A 17,566-nucleotide genomic window follows, 5' to 3' on the forward strand; every position below is an offset into this window, starting at 1 on the left:
TGAAGCAGATACATTTGTGGCATAGATGCACAGAATCTCTTGCCCAGAGTAGGGGAATCGAGGACCAGAGGACATAGATTCAAAGTGAAGGGGAAAAGATTTAATAGGAATCGGAGAGGTAACTTTTTCACACAAAGGGTGGTGGATATATGGAACGAGTTGCCAGAGGAGGTAATTGAGGCTGGGACTATCCAAACGTTTGAGAAACAGTTAGACAGGTACATGGATGGGACAGGTTTGGAGGGATATGGACCAAGCGCAGGCATGTGGGACCAGTGTAGCTGAGACAAGTTAGCCGGTGTTGGGCAAGTTGGGCCGAAGGGCCTGTTTCCACACTGTATCACTCTATGACTATGACTCTATTTAAAAAAACTTTTGGATAAGCATATGGGTATGCAGGGAATGGAGGATATCAGTTATGTGCAGGTACATTAATAATGGTCTTGGTATGGGTATGCAGGGTTGGAGGATATCAGTTATGTGCAGGTAGATTAATAATGGTCTTGGTATGGGTATGCAGGGATGGAGGATATCAGTTATGTATGCAGGGAATGGAGGTATATCAGTTATGTGCATGTAGATTAACAATGGTCTTGGCAACATATTCGCCATAGACATTGTGGTCCGAAAGAAGGGCCTGTTCCTGTGCAGTGTTTCTCAATGATCTAACAAATACACAATCTTCTCTTTAGTTGACTCCGATGAAGCGAACATGTGCAATGTTAATATCTTATCTCCAACGCCAACCACCAGCCTGACAGCTTACACGAAAGATACCAACGCCACACCGCCACCATCCCCATCCGTCTCCGGTGTGCTGTCCGGATCTTGGTAAGGGGGTTCAGGGGCTGGTTGGGCAGAATGTCGTGTTGGTGGATTCCAGGGTTTCTATTGATGGTTCCTGCTGCAAGGCCACAAATGCAGGAAATCCATAACATTAAACAAAGGATGCTGGAAGCATTCCGCAGGTCAAGTATCCTCAGTGGAGAAAGAATCAGTTAACACTGCAAGTCGCAGTCCCATCATTAGCACTAGAAAAATGAGAAAGCGAGCATGTTTCATAAAGTACTGAGGGGGAGGAGCAGAGAGAACTGGGAACATCTCTGATAGGATGCAGACTGAGATTATCCAGGTGACCATCACTGTAAATACCACCAGCTAGAGACAGCTGATGAAATTGGAGTGCCACTGCCTCAGAGCTCCAGAAACCTGGGTTCGATCGTGATCTCTGGCATTGTGTGGAATTTATCACATCAACGTGACGGCCTGGACTTCCCCCTGTGTATTTTGGTCTCCTCCCACATCCCAGAGAAATGCAGGGCCTGGTTAATTGGCTGTTGTAAGGCACCCTTGGTGTGCAGGAGAGTGGGAGAATCTGAAAGGAATTGACAGGAGAGTGAGGAAATATATGGGTCACGGTACGATTAGCCCAAAAGCCTGGGGTTAGATGCTGAGCGTGCGCTGAGGGTCGAGGGGCCTGTTTCCATGCTGTGTTTGGTTCTGTAAAAGGAATAAACTGAATCCTACTCTCCAGCTGTCAGTTGTAAAGGAGAAAGATTTCTGTTACCTGACGTTATTAAATGAAATATCAAGTTCGAGGGTTGCAATGTGCACAGATAGTAGATAAGGATCCTGTTGCCCTTTTTGGTTGCACTAGAGCACTAGCCCATCATGTCATGCAATCTACTGAACACCCTCTAGGTGATTCCATTTAGCAGGCCCACTGTCGTCTATGTCTCTTCCTTTTAACAGAATAGTCACGAGTAAATTGTCCTTCAGGATGTGGCTGTTGGAGCCAGCAAGCCTGTTGTTAAAATGACAGCCGAGCCATTGAGAAGTGTGTCAGGAATCACCTCCACTCACCAGAAACCCTTATCTTCTTCCCTCAAGAGGCTGTGCATCCATTTGGCCATTCTGAGTATTGTGAAGTAAATTTCTCAAGAATTTTGCACCAAGGCCGATGAAATGATTGAGAGGGAGATCAACCACATCCAGGAGTTGTGAAGCTTGAGAGGATAAATCTGCAGCTCTTGAGAATTTCATCCTTGCCCAGTTTGGGGAGATGAGCAAGCAGACCAGAACCAGGGCAGAGTTAGGCAGTGTGGAACTGGAGCCCACGTTAACCCAAGTGCTGAGTCAAGTGTGTCTGCGCATGCGTGTGCATACATGTGAGCACGCGTGTCTGTCCTCGTGTCTATATAGTCAATAGTGCTTATTATTGTCACATGCAGTATGTTAATTGTTAACACAGTGAAATTATTTTCCTTCCAAACAGTCCAGTAGAGTATCACCATACCCCCAATTCCCGATTAGCAAATATACAGGAGCATGCAGTGTTTTGGCGCCACTTTCAAAGTCCACGCTCTGGTTCTTATGAGCGGTGCCTGTTCCTGGGAAGTCCCAGGCCTCCATCCGTCTCCTTCCTTAGACGCCAAGTCCCTCTCCTCGCCCGTGCTTTGTTCCCCGGGGTGCCTCTCGCAGCAGACCACGAGGGCGTTGTAGGCCAAACCCCAGTTCTCTCTCCAACCGGCCTCACTCCTTAGTGTGTGCTGGTGACTGTGCAGCCATATCCGTGTGAGAGTACGTGCACTCAGGTGTCCAGCTGTGTGTGTACATGCGTGAGTGGGTGGGGATATCACTGTGCACACGCATGCACGCGTGTATCTGTGCGTGGTCAGGCAGAATCTAACGGCTATTCTTTCCATGGCCAGTCCTCCAGGGGCTGGAGGGGAGGTGATGGGGCTGCAGGTTGATTACTGGACGATGCAGGTGCCCGACAAGAAGAGAGACGGGGAAAAGCGAGACATTGGCAGCAAGAACACATTGAAGAGCAACTTCCGCTCGCTGCAAGTCACTCGGCTTCCAAATGGGGGTGAGATGGTGCCACCGGCTACTATGCTGATGACTGTGGTGACCAAGGAGAAGAATAAGAAAGGTGAGGCCAGGTGATGGAAATGTAGTCACAGGGACGGAGGATACAACGCGTGGGGGAGAGAGATCCCTCTGACTCAGCCATCCCAACGTCTGACCTTCTCTCGGTCACTCTGAGTTAGACAGCCCGACCACCGATACACCCCAGTCCGAAGACCCAGGCTGCCCAACACATGGTGCACTCCCTCCCTCTGACCCAGGCGGCCCAACAGCTGATACGCTCCTTTCCCAGCTCCTGTAACCCTGTCTGCCCGCCATCCGATACACTCCATCCACTGTTCAAACATAACATACAAAATAGGTGCAGGAGGAGGCCTCCCTCTGACTCAGACTGCTTTTTAGATTTAGATTTAGAGATACAGCGCGGAAACAGGCCCTTCGGCCCACCGAGTCCGCGCCGCCCAGAGATCCCCGCACATTAACACTATCCTACACACTCTAAGGACAATTTTTACATTTACCCAGTCAATACTACATACCTGTACGTCTTTGGAGTGTGGGAGGAAACCGAAGATCTCGGAGAAAACCTATGCAGGTCACGGGGAGAACGTACAAACTCCGTACAGACGGCGTCCGTAGACAGGATCGAACCTGAGTCTCCGGCGCTGTATTCGCTGTAAGGCAGGAACTCTACCGCTGCGCCACCGTGCCGCACACTCCCTGTCTGATACACTCCCACCCTCTGAGCCAGGCTGTCTGTGTCCAAAACTCTCCCTCCCACCGTCCCTCGAACTGAGACACTCCGATATCCGATACAGTCGCTTCCTCTCACCCTGACTGAGCGGCGTCCGATACAATTCCTCCCTCAATCTTTCTGACTGTGGGTTCTGTCTTCTGCAGTGATGTTTCTGAGTAAGAAGCCGCGGGAAAAGGAGCTGGACTCAAAGAGCCAGGTGATCGAGGGGATCAGCAGGTTGATCTGCACGGCCAAGCACCAACAAACCATGCTGAAAGGTGAGAGGCTGCCAGAACCTGACCACGCCACGAGTGAGGAGCTGGGGGAACAGGGTGGGAGGGAACTGGTCCAAACCCCCCTGCAGAAATGGTCTAGATTTTGCTCATCCATCACTATCTTGTGGAATCTTCCAGCTCAGAAAGAGCCTGTTTTGCTCACCATGTTCATATTGACCCACCCTGGCAGTATCCGCCCACCCGTCTTGCGCACACCTGTATCCACCCATCTCACGGACCCATCAGTATCTGCCCATCCATTTCCCCGCCCTGCCTATATATGCCCGTTTCCCCACTGTGCCTGTATCCGCCTGTCTCACTCCCTTGCCTGTATCCGCCTGTCTTGCGGCACTATTAGTAAAAGCCCGTCTCACAGTCTCACCAGTATCCACCCATCTCACACCACTGCTTGTATCTGCATGTCTCACAACGCTGCCTGTATCTGCCCATCTCATGGCCCTACCTGTATCTGCCCGTCTCATGGCCTTAACTGTATCCGCCTGTCTCACGACCATGCCTGTATCTGCCCATGTCATGGATCCCCCCTATATCCGCCCATCTCACAAAATTGCCTGTATCCACACATCTCATGGCACTGCCTGTATCCACACATCTCATGGCACTGCCTGTATCCACCTGCCTCTATCCACTGCTCACTCACTTAACCCTCCTTGCCTCCAGCTGCCCTCCAGGCTGACACAAGCTTTCCATGTTGTGCCCACCCACTTCTTTCTTCTCCTGCTCGCAGTTGCTTGTACCTGAGCTGAGCTTTCCTGGCACTGTCCCTGCCAGCCTCTTCACCATACTGCCATGGATCTGCGTAGTCGTGTCCTGCCACCTTGCTCACATCTCCTTCCCTCACTTCCAGTTACCATCGACGGCGTGGAGTGGAACGATGTAAAGTTCTTCCAGCTAGCCGCCCAGTGGCCCACCCACGTCAAGTACTTCCCTGTTGGAATATTCGGCTACTCCAAGATGGCGTGATGCAGGATGTGGATCAGACCCTGTGCCCACTGCCCGACCTGTTCCTGTGGAATAACTCCCACCTGGCACTCTGCTGTGTTTTTTATTTAACTGCCGGTGGGAACAGTTGACAATTGTTTTTTTTATTTAAGAACACTTCCTCTGTGTGGATTACAGACTACAAGGGCCCTGACAGCTCGCTCACACGTGCACTTTTCAGAAGGTCGTCCAAGACGCCAATTTGTAACTTTCAAATAAAAGTGTTGGGAGTTGAATATCCCTGCTCGAGGGTTTGGGTTTGGTGAATGCTCAGAAACACGGGGTCAGCACTGCCTGAGGACAACTCCACCGAACCCAAACCTCACCCTCCCACATCGCAAAATGCAACCTCCTTGCCAGCTGCAGTCACACTCACATTCTGCAGAGCAGCACGGTGGCACAGTGGTAGAGGTGCTGCCTTCCGGCGCCAGAGACCCAAGATTGATCCTGACTACGGGAACTGTCTGTACGGAGTTTATACTTTCTCCCCTTGACCTGCATGGATTTTCTCCGGGACCACTGGTTTCCTCCCACCCTCCATAGACGTGCAGGTTTGTAGGCTAATTGGCTTGGTAAAATTGTAAATTGTCCCTCGTGTGTGATGGATAGTGTAAGTGTTTGGGGATCGCTGGTCAATGTGGAGTCGGTGGGCCGAAAGGCCCGTTTCCACACTGTATCTTTAAACTAAGCAATGTCCTGGAATGGGGCACCGCTCCTCAGTTCTCCAACAATGAAATAAAAATTTCCTGCACTCAATCTTCAAATTTACAACTACTTCCCCAGCACGTACAGTTCTCGGACAACCTCCCCATTCCCACCAGCCGGAAAGGTTGGAATTTTGGAATGCCATGTCCATCCTGAATATACTGAATTCCAAAGATTTGCCAACCATTGGGGAATGATGTATCTCAACTCCTCAGTCCCGAATGTCTGATTCCTTTCTGTAGGATTGAAATCTCTACTTTTAGCCACTTCTACCCAGGTCAAAATATTATCTGTGCATCTACCTTTACGACTGATCTACTGTTCCTTACGTCTGCTCCTGTACTCAGCAAGATAGAGTCATACAGCGTAGAAATAGCTCTTTGGCTCTGTGCATCTGCTCCAGTCCCACCTGCCTAAGTTTGGCCCAGATCCTTCCAAACCTATCCTTTCTTGTACCTGTCCAAATGTCTGCTAAACATTGTGATAGTACCTGCCTTAACTACCTCCTCTGGCAGCTCGTTCCATAAACCCACCGCCTTTTGTGTAAAAAAGTTACAGATCAGGTTCCTATTAAATCTTATCCCCCTCACCTTAAACCTATGTCCTCTGGTTCTTGATTCCCCCACTCTGGGTAAAAACTCTGTGCATTTACTCTATGTATTCCTCTCTTGATCTTATACACCCCTATAAGATCATCCCTGATCCTTCTGCACTCCTAGGAATAAAGTCCTAGCCTTCTCAACCTGTCCGTAAAGTCCAGGCCCTCAAATCCTGCCAACATCCTCCTATATCTTATCTGCACCCTTTCCAGCTTAACAACATATTTCCTATAATGAGGGGAACACAATAACTGTGCCTCCTGGTTCTGGATCCCACCAGGAGAAAGCTGTGTTCAACAGCCCCTCAGAACCTGATGTTTCAATAAGATCCCTTGTCATTCAAAACTCCCAAGTGTATCAACCTCTATTTATTCATCAATCCCTTATGTCCTCTGATCCTCGATTCCCCTACTCTGGGCAAGAGATTCTGTGCGTCTACCCGATCTATTCCTCTCATGATTTTATAGACCTTTATAAGATCACCCCTCATCCTCCTGTGCTCCAAGGAATAGAGACCCAGCCTACTCAACCTGTCTCTACAGCTTAGACCCATCTTCCTGAGGACAAAGCGAGCAGCGTCCCTGGCCCTGAGCCAAGGGGATCACAGTGGGTGCATTTTCCCTGCTGTTTGAGCAACGGGTCAGACTTTTCTACGACCCGCCCTTCAAACCAATGAGCACCTCCTCCCCCACCTGTGCCCATTGGGTAAGTTGCGGGCAGAAGTTACCCCTATCTCACTCGCTCTTCGGATACGCAGCTCCGTCATGTCTTTTCATTTCAGTCCAACTGTTTGTGTAGCTGGCATTGGGGGATGGGGGGGGGGGTGATCTGTGGAATTTTCTGCCTCAGAAGGCAGTGGTGGCCAATTCTCTAGATGCTTTCAAGAGGAGCTAGATAGAGCTCTTAATGATAGCGGAGTCAGGGGGTATGGGGAGAATGCAGGAACGGGGTACTGATTGTGAATGATCAGCCGTGATCACATTGAATGGTGGTGCTGGCTGAAAGGGCCGAATGGCCTACTCCTGCACCTATTGTCTATTGTATCCACGCCCCTGCGACGCCCAGCTGATCCGGAATACCCGAGAACACTGGATGCCCCCTCTCCAGGGACACCGGGGCAGCGATGTTAGCCCGGAAGAGGGTCAGGCAGTCCAACTGGCCTCAGCTGCCCTCGAATGCACTGACCCACGAATGGCTAGCTTGGCCACGCCGAGCAGCAAACCGACCAAGAGGTCTCCCGCCCAACCCACCAGCACTCCGATCAGTGCCCAACGAACAGACGTATGGAGTTGAAATATAATCTGAATCTGGGGAGCAGTCCCATCAAATATTCAAAGAAGGGCTGCAACCTCACACACCACGTACACTCGCGTACTTGGTCTCCTTCTGGCTGCAGAGGTCCAGGAACTGACTCAAAAGCTGATTGCCCTGTGCAATACTTTCCACCACACGGCCTGGTGTAATGGGGGAGGATGCCCATGTGGAGAGACCTTCACTGGTGACCCTGGGAGCAAGGAGGTCCTACTGCAGTTATACATGGCCCTGCTGAGACCACATCTGGAGTATTGTGTGTAGTTTTGGTCTCCTAATTTGAGGAAGGACATTATTGCTATGGAGGGAATGTAGGTTTACCAGGTTAATTCCCGGGATGGCGGGACTGACACATGGTGAAAGAATGGGTCGACTGGGCTTATATTCACTGGAATGTACAAGGCTGAGAGTCTTATAGATACATATAAAAGTCTTAAGGGATTGGACAGGCTAGATGCGGAAAAAAAATTCCCGGTGTTGGGGGAGTCCAGAACCAGGGGTCACAGTTTAAGAATAAGGGGTAGGCCATTTGGGACTGAGATGAGGAAAAACATTTTCACCCAGAATTTTGAATCGGTGGAATTCTCTGCCACAGAGGTCAGTGGAAGCCAATTCACTGGGTATATTCAAGAGAGAGTTAGATGTCGCTCTTCGGGCTCACAGAATCAAGGGATATGGGGAGAAGGCAGGATGATCAGCCGTGATCATATTGAATGGCGGTGCTGGCTCAAAGGGTCGAATGGCCTACTCCTGCACCTATGTTATATGTTTCTATGACCCTTCACCGCTGGATGGTAAAACGGACCACCAAGCGGTGCCCGGATGGTAGAAAAGGCCGAGGAAGCAAAGAAAGTGCAAGAGCAGCCAATGCCATTCAGAGTTGTCCCATTCTCACGGGCCTCCAGACACCCACGACGGGCTGCTCCCAAAAATTGTCCCACCCCGCCGGCGGAGGGCAGCTCTCCGGCCAAAGGTGACCAAATTGCGAACTCCCAGTAGGTCTTAGTAAAAGCCAGTCAAATCCCGAAAAGCAGCGCGGCTGATGTCAATCATTGCGAGATGCGAATCCTCCTGACGAGTGTATATAACCATGGGAGGAATCGATCAGGTAGATGCACATACTCTCTTGCCCAGAGTAGGCGGATCGAGGGCCAGAGGACGTAGGTTTAAGGTGAGGGGAAGAAGATTTAATAGGAATCTGAGGGGTTACGTTTTCATACGATTTACAACTTCCGAGCGGAAAGGTTTTCCTCATCTCCGTTCTAAATGGCCTACCCCTTATTCTTAAATTGTGGCCCCTGGTTCTGGGCTCCCCCAACAGTGGGGACACTTTTCCTGCCTCTAACGTGCCGAACACCTTAATAATCTTATACGTTTCAATAAGATACAGCTTTGATATGAACGATAACGTACATATATTTGGATGGACATTTCCTTAGAATAGTGCTTTCGTTGTCCTTTGAAGCTGTTAAAAAGGTGTGGTCTTAACAAGGACGTACAGCTGTATCATACTGTCCCACGTTTTGTATTCAATGCCCTTCCAAATGAATGCAAGCATGCCCAATGCTTTCTTCACCACACTATCCACCCGACTTGACACCTTTAGGGAACCATGCACCTGGATCGCTCTGATCTGCAATACCCCCCAGGGCTCCACCATTTACTCTGTATGTTCTGCCTTGTTTAGACAAACAAATAAGCAACTCTAGATTCCTTTCGCCATTCCATGGCCTGTCCTCCCAACTGACCCAGATCTTGTTGTAAGTTCCGAAAACCTTCCTGACTATCTAATATAGCACCTACTTTGGTGTCATCTGCAAATGTACTAACAATATTACTACATTGTGATCCAAATCACCACTGCCTGCTGCAAACAGCAGCAGACCCGGCGACGACTGCAGCGCCCCCACTGGTCACAGGCAGTCATTCAGAAAAAATCCCAACCCTCCGTCTACCTTTTAGTAGAAAGACCTGTTTCCAAGCTGTTTAGCTCTACGACTCCAAGACTTTCACTTATTCATCACCGTTATTCCATTCTGCTTTGTTTTCTCTAACTGCCCGTGTTACCCTATCAATTAAAAACGTACATGTGATTTTTATCACTTGGTTCCACGAAGCTGCAAAAGAGCAGAATGTTCCCTTTGCTTGCCCACTCAATTTATACCTGTGGGGCAAAATATTGGTTACTTGTGTTTCCATTGATACCAAATCATCTGATGGTCTAACAAAATCTTTTCATTTCAACGTTCAATTTCAAGGGGTTCTTTTAGTTTATTGGTCCGTATGGACCGGTACGTGATTTGAAATCAGTTCTGGAATCGATAGCAAGAGGTAAACCAATTAATTTATTGTCCGTGTAATTTAATGACTGTGCTGTAATTAGATAGAACACTTGATCGCCCCAGCCAGCTTGACCGGCTTTAATGCTGACAGGAACACGTTCATAACGTGGGCGCAGCGGTAGGGTTGCTGCTTTACAGCGAATGCAGCGCCGGAGACTCAGGTTCGATCCTGACTACGGGCGCCGTCTGTACGGGAGTTTGTACGTTCTCCCCGTGACCTGTGTGGGTTTTCTCCGAGATCTTCGGTTTCCTCCCACACTCCAAATACGTACAGGTATGTAGGTTAATTGACTGTGTAGATTTAAAAATTGTCCCTAGTGTGTGTAGGATAGTTTTAATGTGCGGGGATCGCTGGGCGTTGCGGACTCGGTGGGCCGAAGGGCCTGTTTCCGCGCTGTATCTCTAAATCTAAAAATAACGTAATTACTGAGTGAAAACTGAAGAATCAATTTCAGGCCGTGAGTAATACGAAGTCAACGATTTGAACCACGGTAAGTTTATGCTTGGTTATGAGTTGGCTAGGCTTGAGAAGGGTCAGTTCTGATTCCAGAGTAAATATATTTATCACAAGGGAAATTGTAATTAAATGTCGCAATCTGTTTGCTCGATTTTAAAAATAGAAGTTCTAACCCATATTACAACCTCCCCGTGGAGTACCGGTAGGGTATAAATGACAGGTTTTGGGGCGGTATCGTCACGGAGCGCCATCGAAATTAGTAATTTCGCACCAGTGTGCTCATCGCCTCAGACAGAAAAAATGCTCGGAATTTTCATCAGAGTCAAGAAAATATATTACTTTACCATTGCCGTTATTGGAGTACCTGGTAGGTTGATAACAAGGATTGAAGTCCAATGAATCTCTGCGAGACTGCTCGATTGTCAGACAATGTTAGATAATGTTCTGGGGATAGCTTGCGCATCGTTATACTTAGAGGCTAGTCGTAGTGCGGAGATTAACGTAAAGACAGTAACTACAGCTTCGTAAAAATGGTGCAGGGAGTGAGAAAGGAATTTGCTCAGTCAGACACTATCCTAAATCATCCAAACTACGAACGTTCGTGAGCTGGAAGTCCGATGTCAGGCGAGGATGTATTCCCATTCACTAATCAAGCGGCTCTTGGAAAACTGCAGTCATTCTGATCAAGGTACTTCTGCAGAAACGTGCAGTACGACTGCATTTAATCCAAGTTACGGTTGTCTGTTCGGACGTAAACTACTGGTGGTGCTTACTGCCATGCTGTTGAATTGATTGTTCCTCGTTGTGATGGACCCGGGGCGTGCTGTCTGTGTAGTAACGGCGAGCATCTGCCTTGCTTTGTACAGTTCCTACACGATGTAACAACTGTGCGTTAGTTATGGGGAAATCCATAACCTCAGTGGTGCAAAAGAATACAATGAGACTGGCTGCTTTATCCTCGGCGGTGCGATCTGTCATAGAGTCATAGAGTGATACAGTGTAGAAACAGGACCTTCGGCCCAACCTGTCCTCCACCCTTGTGTGAAAAGGTTACCTCTCAGATTCCTATTAAATCCTTTCCCCTTCACCTTAAACCTATGCCCTCTGGTCCTCGATTCACCTACTCTGGGCAACAGACTGTGCATCTACCCGATCTATTATTCTCTGATTTTATACACCTCTATAAGATCACCCCTCATCCTCCTGCGCTCCCAGGAACAGAGTCCCAGCCTACTCAACCTCTCCCTACAGCTCACACCCTCCAGTCCTGGCAACATCCTTGTAAATCTTCCCTGTGCCCTTTCCAGCTTGACAACATCTTTCCCGTAACACGGCGCCCAGAACTGAACACAATACTCGAAATGCAGTAAGGTCTTATTCAACTGCAACGTGACCTTCCACCGCGTGAGAACTAGAAACGTGACTCCACCGCGGATAAAACAGCAAATCAAGTTCTGGGAGTGCTCGGGCGAGCGGCTCACACCCGGATAAGCCCAAGCATAATCTTGTTCGTATTTTCCCAGTTAATAAGTTGTAACGAGAGGACTGCCACGGTAATCAGTGCTGGTGTCTCGGGGTTTACAATTGATAGAACTGTCTTGTATGAAGATATAGAAGAAGTGGATATTAAATTTAGTGACAAAAAAAAAGATATATACGTTGCGAACAGGGCTCGAATGGAATATGGATGTTAATAGAGTGAGCGAAGATTGGCAAGTGGAGCACAATGATGAAATCACATTGGCGGCAGAATTTAAATAAGTATTTAAAGAGTCGGGAGATTGCTTCTCTGTGCCATACGCAGGGATCTAGATGTCCTGAACGCTGATATAGAACATAGAACAACTGTAGTCCTGGAGTCTGGGACTCCGGGTCGACCACAGCGTTATGAGGCTTTAAACAAAGCGCTAGCGGCCACAGCAAAGGAGGTTTTAAACGTAGCGCTACCGGGCACAGTGCTATGAGGTTTTAAATGTAGCGCTTCCGGCCACAGTGCTATGAGGTTTTAAACGTAGCGCTTCCGGCCCCAGTGCTATAATGTTTTAAATGTAGCGCTACCGGTCACAGTATATGAAGTTTATACGTAGCGCGACCGGCCACAGTGCTATGAGGCTTTAAACGTAGCGCTACTGAACATAGCGCTATCAGCATCGACTGTTCGGGAAAAGCTCTTATTACAATATAGCTGTTGGCTGGCGTGGGCAAGTCGGGCCGAAGGGCCTGTTTTCACGCTGTATAACTCTATGACTCTACGACTCTATAAGAATATACACAAGATGCTCTTCGTTCCACAATGTCATATACCAAACTTGAAGCCAAGTTAAAACAATCTCCCCTGACTGCATGTGAACTATATCTCTCCATCCCCTGCATATCAACGCGCTTATTTAATCGCCATCTAAACGTCACGATCGCACCTGCTTCCACTATCACCCCAGGCAGCGCGTTTCAGGCATCCACCGCCCTCTGTGTAAAATAACACCCCTCAACGAAACTCACCTCAACATAAACTATCCCCTCTAGTCTTTGATCTTTCCACCTTGCCAAACGAATACTATCTGTCTACCCAATCTATGCATTTCAACTTTGTAAACTGCTATCAGAGTCAGATCAGTCAGATTCTAAAGACGTACAGCTTTCTATGTTAATTGGCTTCGGTAAATTTGTAAGTTAACCCTAGTGCGTGTGGGATAGTGCGGTTGATCGCTTGTCGAAGGGCCAAGGGGCCTGATTCCGCGCTGTATCTATAAAGTCTGAAGTCTCTCCGTACAGCTAATATAATAATAAGCAAAGGATCCGCGAAGTGAGTTTGGAAGGCATGAGGAAAGAGAGCAGAATGTTATCACTTATTGTTAGAGGATTTGAACGTAAAACACCTATACTTCAGGCATATATGTCACAGGTGAGTACAGATCTGGATACAGTATATTCGTAGTCTCCTTATCAATTAAATTATATTAATACATTGAAAGAAACCGCAAGATTGTCTGCTAGACTAATAGTTGAAGGAAATTGTTGTCATAGTCAGTGTTATAGAATGATACAACGTGGAAACAGGCCCTTCGGCCCAACGCCCACACCGGGCAACATGTCCCAGCTACACTAGTCCCACCTGCCCGCGTTTGACCCATACCTCTCCACACCTGTCCTATCCATGTACCTGTCTAAATGTTTCTTAAATGTTGGGATAATCCCAGCCTCAACTACCTCCTCTGGCAGCTTGTTCCAAACACCCACCACCCATTGTGCAAAAAAAGTTACCCTTCAGATTCCTATTAAATCTTTTCCCCTTCACCTTAAACCTATGTCCTCTGGTCCACGGTTCACCTACTCTGGGCAAGAGACCATGTGAATCGACCCGATCTATTCCTCTCATGATTTTATATAGCCTTATCTTTTGAGCCAAAAGACTGCTTCACATTGGTTCTAAAGACGAACGCAGGAAAAGAAATGAGGTGCAAATGGAAACTCGGGAATTATATCGAAATTTAAAAATCAGGACCTGAAGGTCTTGGAACGCACTCTAGTAGATAGGTAGACAATAGACAATAGACAATAGGTGCAGGAGTAGGCCATTCGGCCCTTCGAGCCAGCACCGCCATTCAATGTGATCATGGCTGATCATTCTCAATCAGTACCCCGTTCCTGCTTTCTCCCCATACCCCCTGACTCCGCTATCCTTAAGAGCTCTATCTAGCTTTCTCTTGAATGTATTCAGAGAATTGGCCTCCAGTGCCCTCTGAGGCAGAGAATTCCACAGATTCACAACTTTCTGACTAAAAAAGTTTTTCCTCATCTCTGTTCTAAATGGCCTACCCCTTATTCTTAAACTGTGGCCCCTGGTTCTGGACTCCCCCAACATTGGGAACATGTTTCCTGCCTCTAACATGTCCAACCCCTTAAAAATCTTATACGTTTCGATAAAATCCCCTCTCATCCTTCTAAATTCCAGTGTATACAAACCTAGTCGCTCTAGTCTTTAAACATATGACAGTCCCGCCATTCCGGGAATTAACCTGGTAAACCTACGCTGCACGTCCTCAATAGCAAGAATATCCTTCCTCAAATTTGGAGATCAAAACTGCACACAGTACTCCAGGTGCGGTCTCACTAGGGCCCTGTACAACTGCAGAAGGACCTCTTTGCTCCTATACTCAACTCCTCTTGTTATGAATGCCAACATTCCATTGGCTTTCTTCACTGCCTGCTGTACCTGCATGCTTCCTTTCAGTGAATGATGCACTAAGACACCCAGATCACGTTGTACGTCCCCTTTTCCTAACTTGACACAATTCAAATAATAATCTGCCTTCCTATTCTTACCACCAAAGTGGATAACCTCACACTTATCCACATTAAACTGCATCTGCCATGCATCCGCCCACTCACACAACCTGTCCAAGTCACCCTGCAACCTCATAGCATCTTCCTCACAGTTCACACTGCCACCTAGCTTTGTATCATCGGCAAATTTGCTAATGGTGCTTTTAATCCCTACATCCAAGTCATTGATGTATATTGTAAATAGCTGCGGTCCCAACACCGAGCCTTGCGGTACCCCACTAGTCACTGCCTGCCGTTCTGAAAGGGACCCATTTATCCCCACTCTTTGCTTTCTGTCTGTCAACCAACTTTCTATCCATGTCAGTACCCTACCTCCAATACCATGTGCTCTAATTTTGCACACCAATCTCCTATGTGGGGCCTTGTCGAAGGCTTTCTGAAAGTCGAGGTACACCACATCCACCGGCTCTCCCCTGTCAATTTTCCTAGTTACATCCTCAAAAAGTTCCAGTAGATTAGTCAAGCATGATTTCCCCTTCGTAAATCCATGCTGACTCGGAACGATCCTGTTACTGCGATCCAAATGTTCCGCAATTTCGTCTTTTATAATTGACTCCAGCATCTTCCCCACCACTGATGTCAGACTCTCTCCCTCCTTTCTTGAAAATTGGGATAACATTAGCTACCCTCCAATCCACAGGAACTGACCCGGAATCTATAGAACATTGGAAAATAATCACTAATGCGTCCACAACTTATAGAGCCACCTCCTTAAGCACCCTGGGATGCAGACCATCAGGCCCTGGGGATTTACTCTACAAGCCCTGGGGCTACCCGGGGGCTGATCATGTGCGTGTCGGCACCCTGGTGCATGTTAAAGTAATTGCGGGGCCCATGGCAAAGATATTGATATCATGGACAGACAAGGAGGAGGTGATCATAGACTGGAAGTGCCTAATGCCATCCTTCCATATAAGGAGAGGTGCAAGAAGAAGGCTGGGATTTACAGACAGATGAGACTATAATTGGTGGTGTTTAGGACATTGCATGGGCTCCGGTGGGACAGGATTTACATTCATTTGCAAAGGCAAGGTTGTTTAGCAATAGTCAACGTGATCTAGTGCTTGGGCAATCGGATCCGCGAATTAGATTGAACGATACCAACATTAGCAGCACACAGGAGGAGCCAAGGCAATTTATAAGTGACTGTCCAGGTGAAGACTTGGGCAGGGCAAACAGCCTGAGCAGCAGAGAGGAGAAACCGCAACAGTTTTCAACATTTGTCAGTAGGACAAGGAGATGGAAGAAATATGATCCAACAGCCAGTTCTCTATTCTCCCCCTTTATGTTGACAGTGAATTTAGCAGCGGTCGTCATCTTGTCGCGAGGACAGTGCGGGATCTCCGGCTGCACCACTCGCTACCTGGTGGCCATGGCAGTGACAGATCTGTTGACCATTATTACCGAGGTCATACTGTACCAAATTAATTATTATTACTTCCCGGGCTCGGTGCTGAACGTCACGCCCATGTGCAGCGTTATCCGGGTCCTGAGCCGCTCTGCCATCGACTGCTCGGTCTGGTTCACCGTCGCCTTCACCTTTGATCGATTCGTCGCCATTTGTTGCCAGAAACTGAAAACAAAATATTGCAGCAGGAAAACGTTCGCGATTCTGCTGCCTACGAGCCTGTTCCTGCTCTGCTTAAAAAACATCCCCCATTACTTTACTCTGAATCCTATTGCAACAATCGACAATGTATCGTGGGGCTGTAATCCAAAACTGAGCTTTTACACCGCGCCTCTGTGGGTGGGGTTTGACTGGTTTGATACCATTTTAAATCCATTGCTGCCGTTCGCATTAATCCTACTGTTTAACGCTCTGACAGGCAGATACGTGTTAGTGGCCAGCCGGGTCCGTAAGGGGCTGAGGGGCGATGCACAAGCAGAGAGCCGCACTGACCCAGAGATGGAGAGCAGGAGAAGATCGGTCATTTTACTTTTCACGCTATCCGCAAGTTTTATCCTCCTGTGGACGGTGACAGTCATAGAATTTCTGTATTATACCGCCACTGGAAAAAGCCCGAGTGACTTCAATGTGTCTGAGTATATATTTTCAATAGTCGGCGTTATGCTGCTGAATTTAAACTGCTGCACCAACACGTTTGTTTACGTGGTGACTCAGTCCAAGTTTAGGGAACAGATGGTCAGTGCGGTGAAATATCCGGTGAACTTAATTCGTCGAGTCATTAATAAACGCAGGAACTGATCTACGCCCCAGACTTCTTTGAGAAATGAAATGTCGAAGGTGACGGCCCATCGATAAACCGCAGTTGAATATTCACTGAAATAGATACTGAGATAACTGCAGGTGACGGCCACGCCACCTACTGTCTTGGACCAAAACCTCATTATCTCTTGTTATCTTATGGTCATTCGACCCATCAAGTCCACTCCACCATTCAATCGTGGCTGATCTATCTCTCCCTCCTAACCCCATTCTCCTGCCTTCTCCCCATAACATCTGACACCCGTACAAATCAAAAATCTATCCATCTGTGCCTTAGAAATATGCACTGACCTGCCCTCTACACCCTTCGGTGGCAAAAAAAAATCCACAGATTCACCATCCAGGGATCCCTTCTTTATTAGTGGGAGATTTCAACTTTCCTTTTATATACTGAGAGCTCAACACTCAAGAGTCAAGAGTCAAGTGTGTTTTATTGACATATGTCCCAGGAACAATGAAATTCTTTCTCGCAACAGCACAATAGATATGTACACATAGTACACTGTAAAGACTATAATAAACAAAAAAAATGTTTTCTCTCTCTCTCTCTCTCTCTCTCTCTCTCTCTCTCTCTCTCTCTCTCTCTCTCTCTCTCTCTCTCTCTCTCTCTCTCTCTCTCTCTCTCTCTCTCTCTCTCTGTATATATATATATAGATATACATATATATATATAGATATATGTGTGTGTACACACACG

At 47.7% G+C, this 17,566-nt stretch overlaps 1 protein-coding gene across 4 annotated transcripts in view; it reads left to right on the forward strand.

Annotated features, from left to right (window-relative positions):
- Positions 1-5,316, forward strand: part of LOC144593389 (phosphofurin acidic cluster sorting protein 1-like) — a 135,714-nt gene extending 130,398 nt beyond the window's left edge. For all 4 annotated transcript variants that reach the window (XM_078398876.1, XM_078398879.1, XM_078398878.1 and 1 more), the window contains 4 exons: positions 693-831; positions 2,712-2,935; positions 3,772-3,885; positions 4,751-5,316. In XM_078398876.1, coding sequence (XP_078255002.1) covers positions 693-831; positions 2,712-2,935; positions 3,772-3,885; positions 4,751-4,866 — 593 coding nt within the window. In that variant the 3' untranslated portion in view covers positions 4,867-5,316. The remainder of the gene's footprint in view (positions 1-692; positions 832-2,711; positions 2,936-3,771; positions 3,886-4,750) is intronic.
- The last annotated feature ends 12,250 nt before the right edge of the window (positions 5,317-17,566 follow it).

Source organism: Rhinoraja longicauda, chromosome 5, assembly GCF_053455715.1.
Source record: "Rhinoraja longicauda isolate Sanriku21f chromosome 5, sRhiLon1.1, whole genome shotgun sequence".
Classification (NCBI taxonomy): Eukaryota; Metazoa; Chordata; class Chondrichthyes; order Rajiformes; family Arhynchobatidae; genus Rhinoraja; species Rhinoraja longicauda.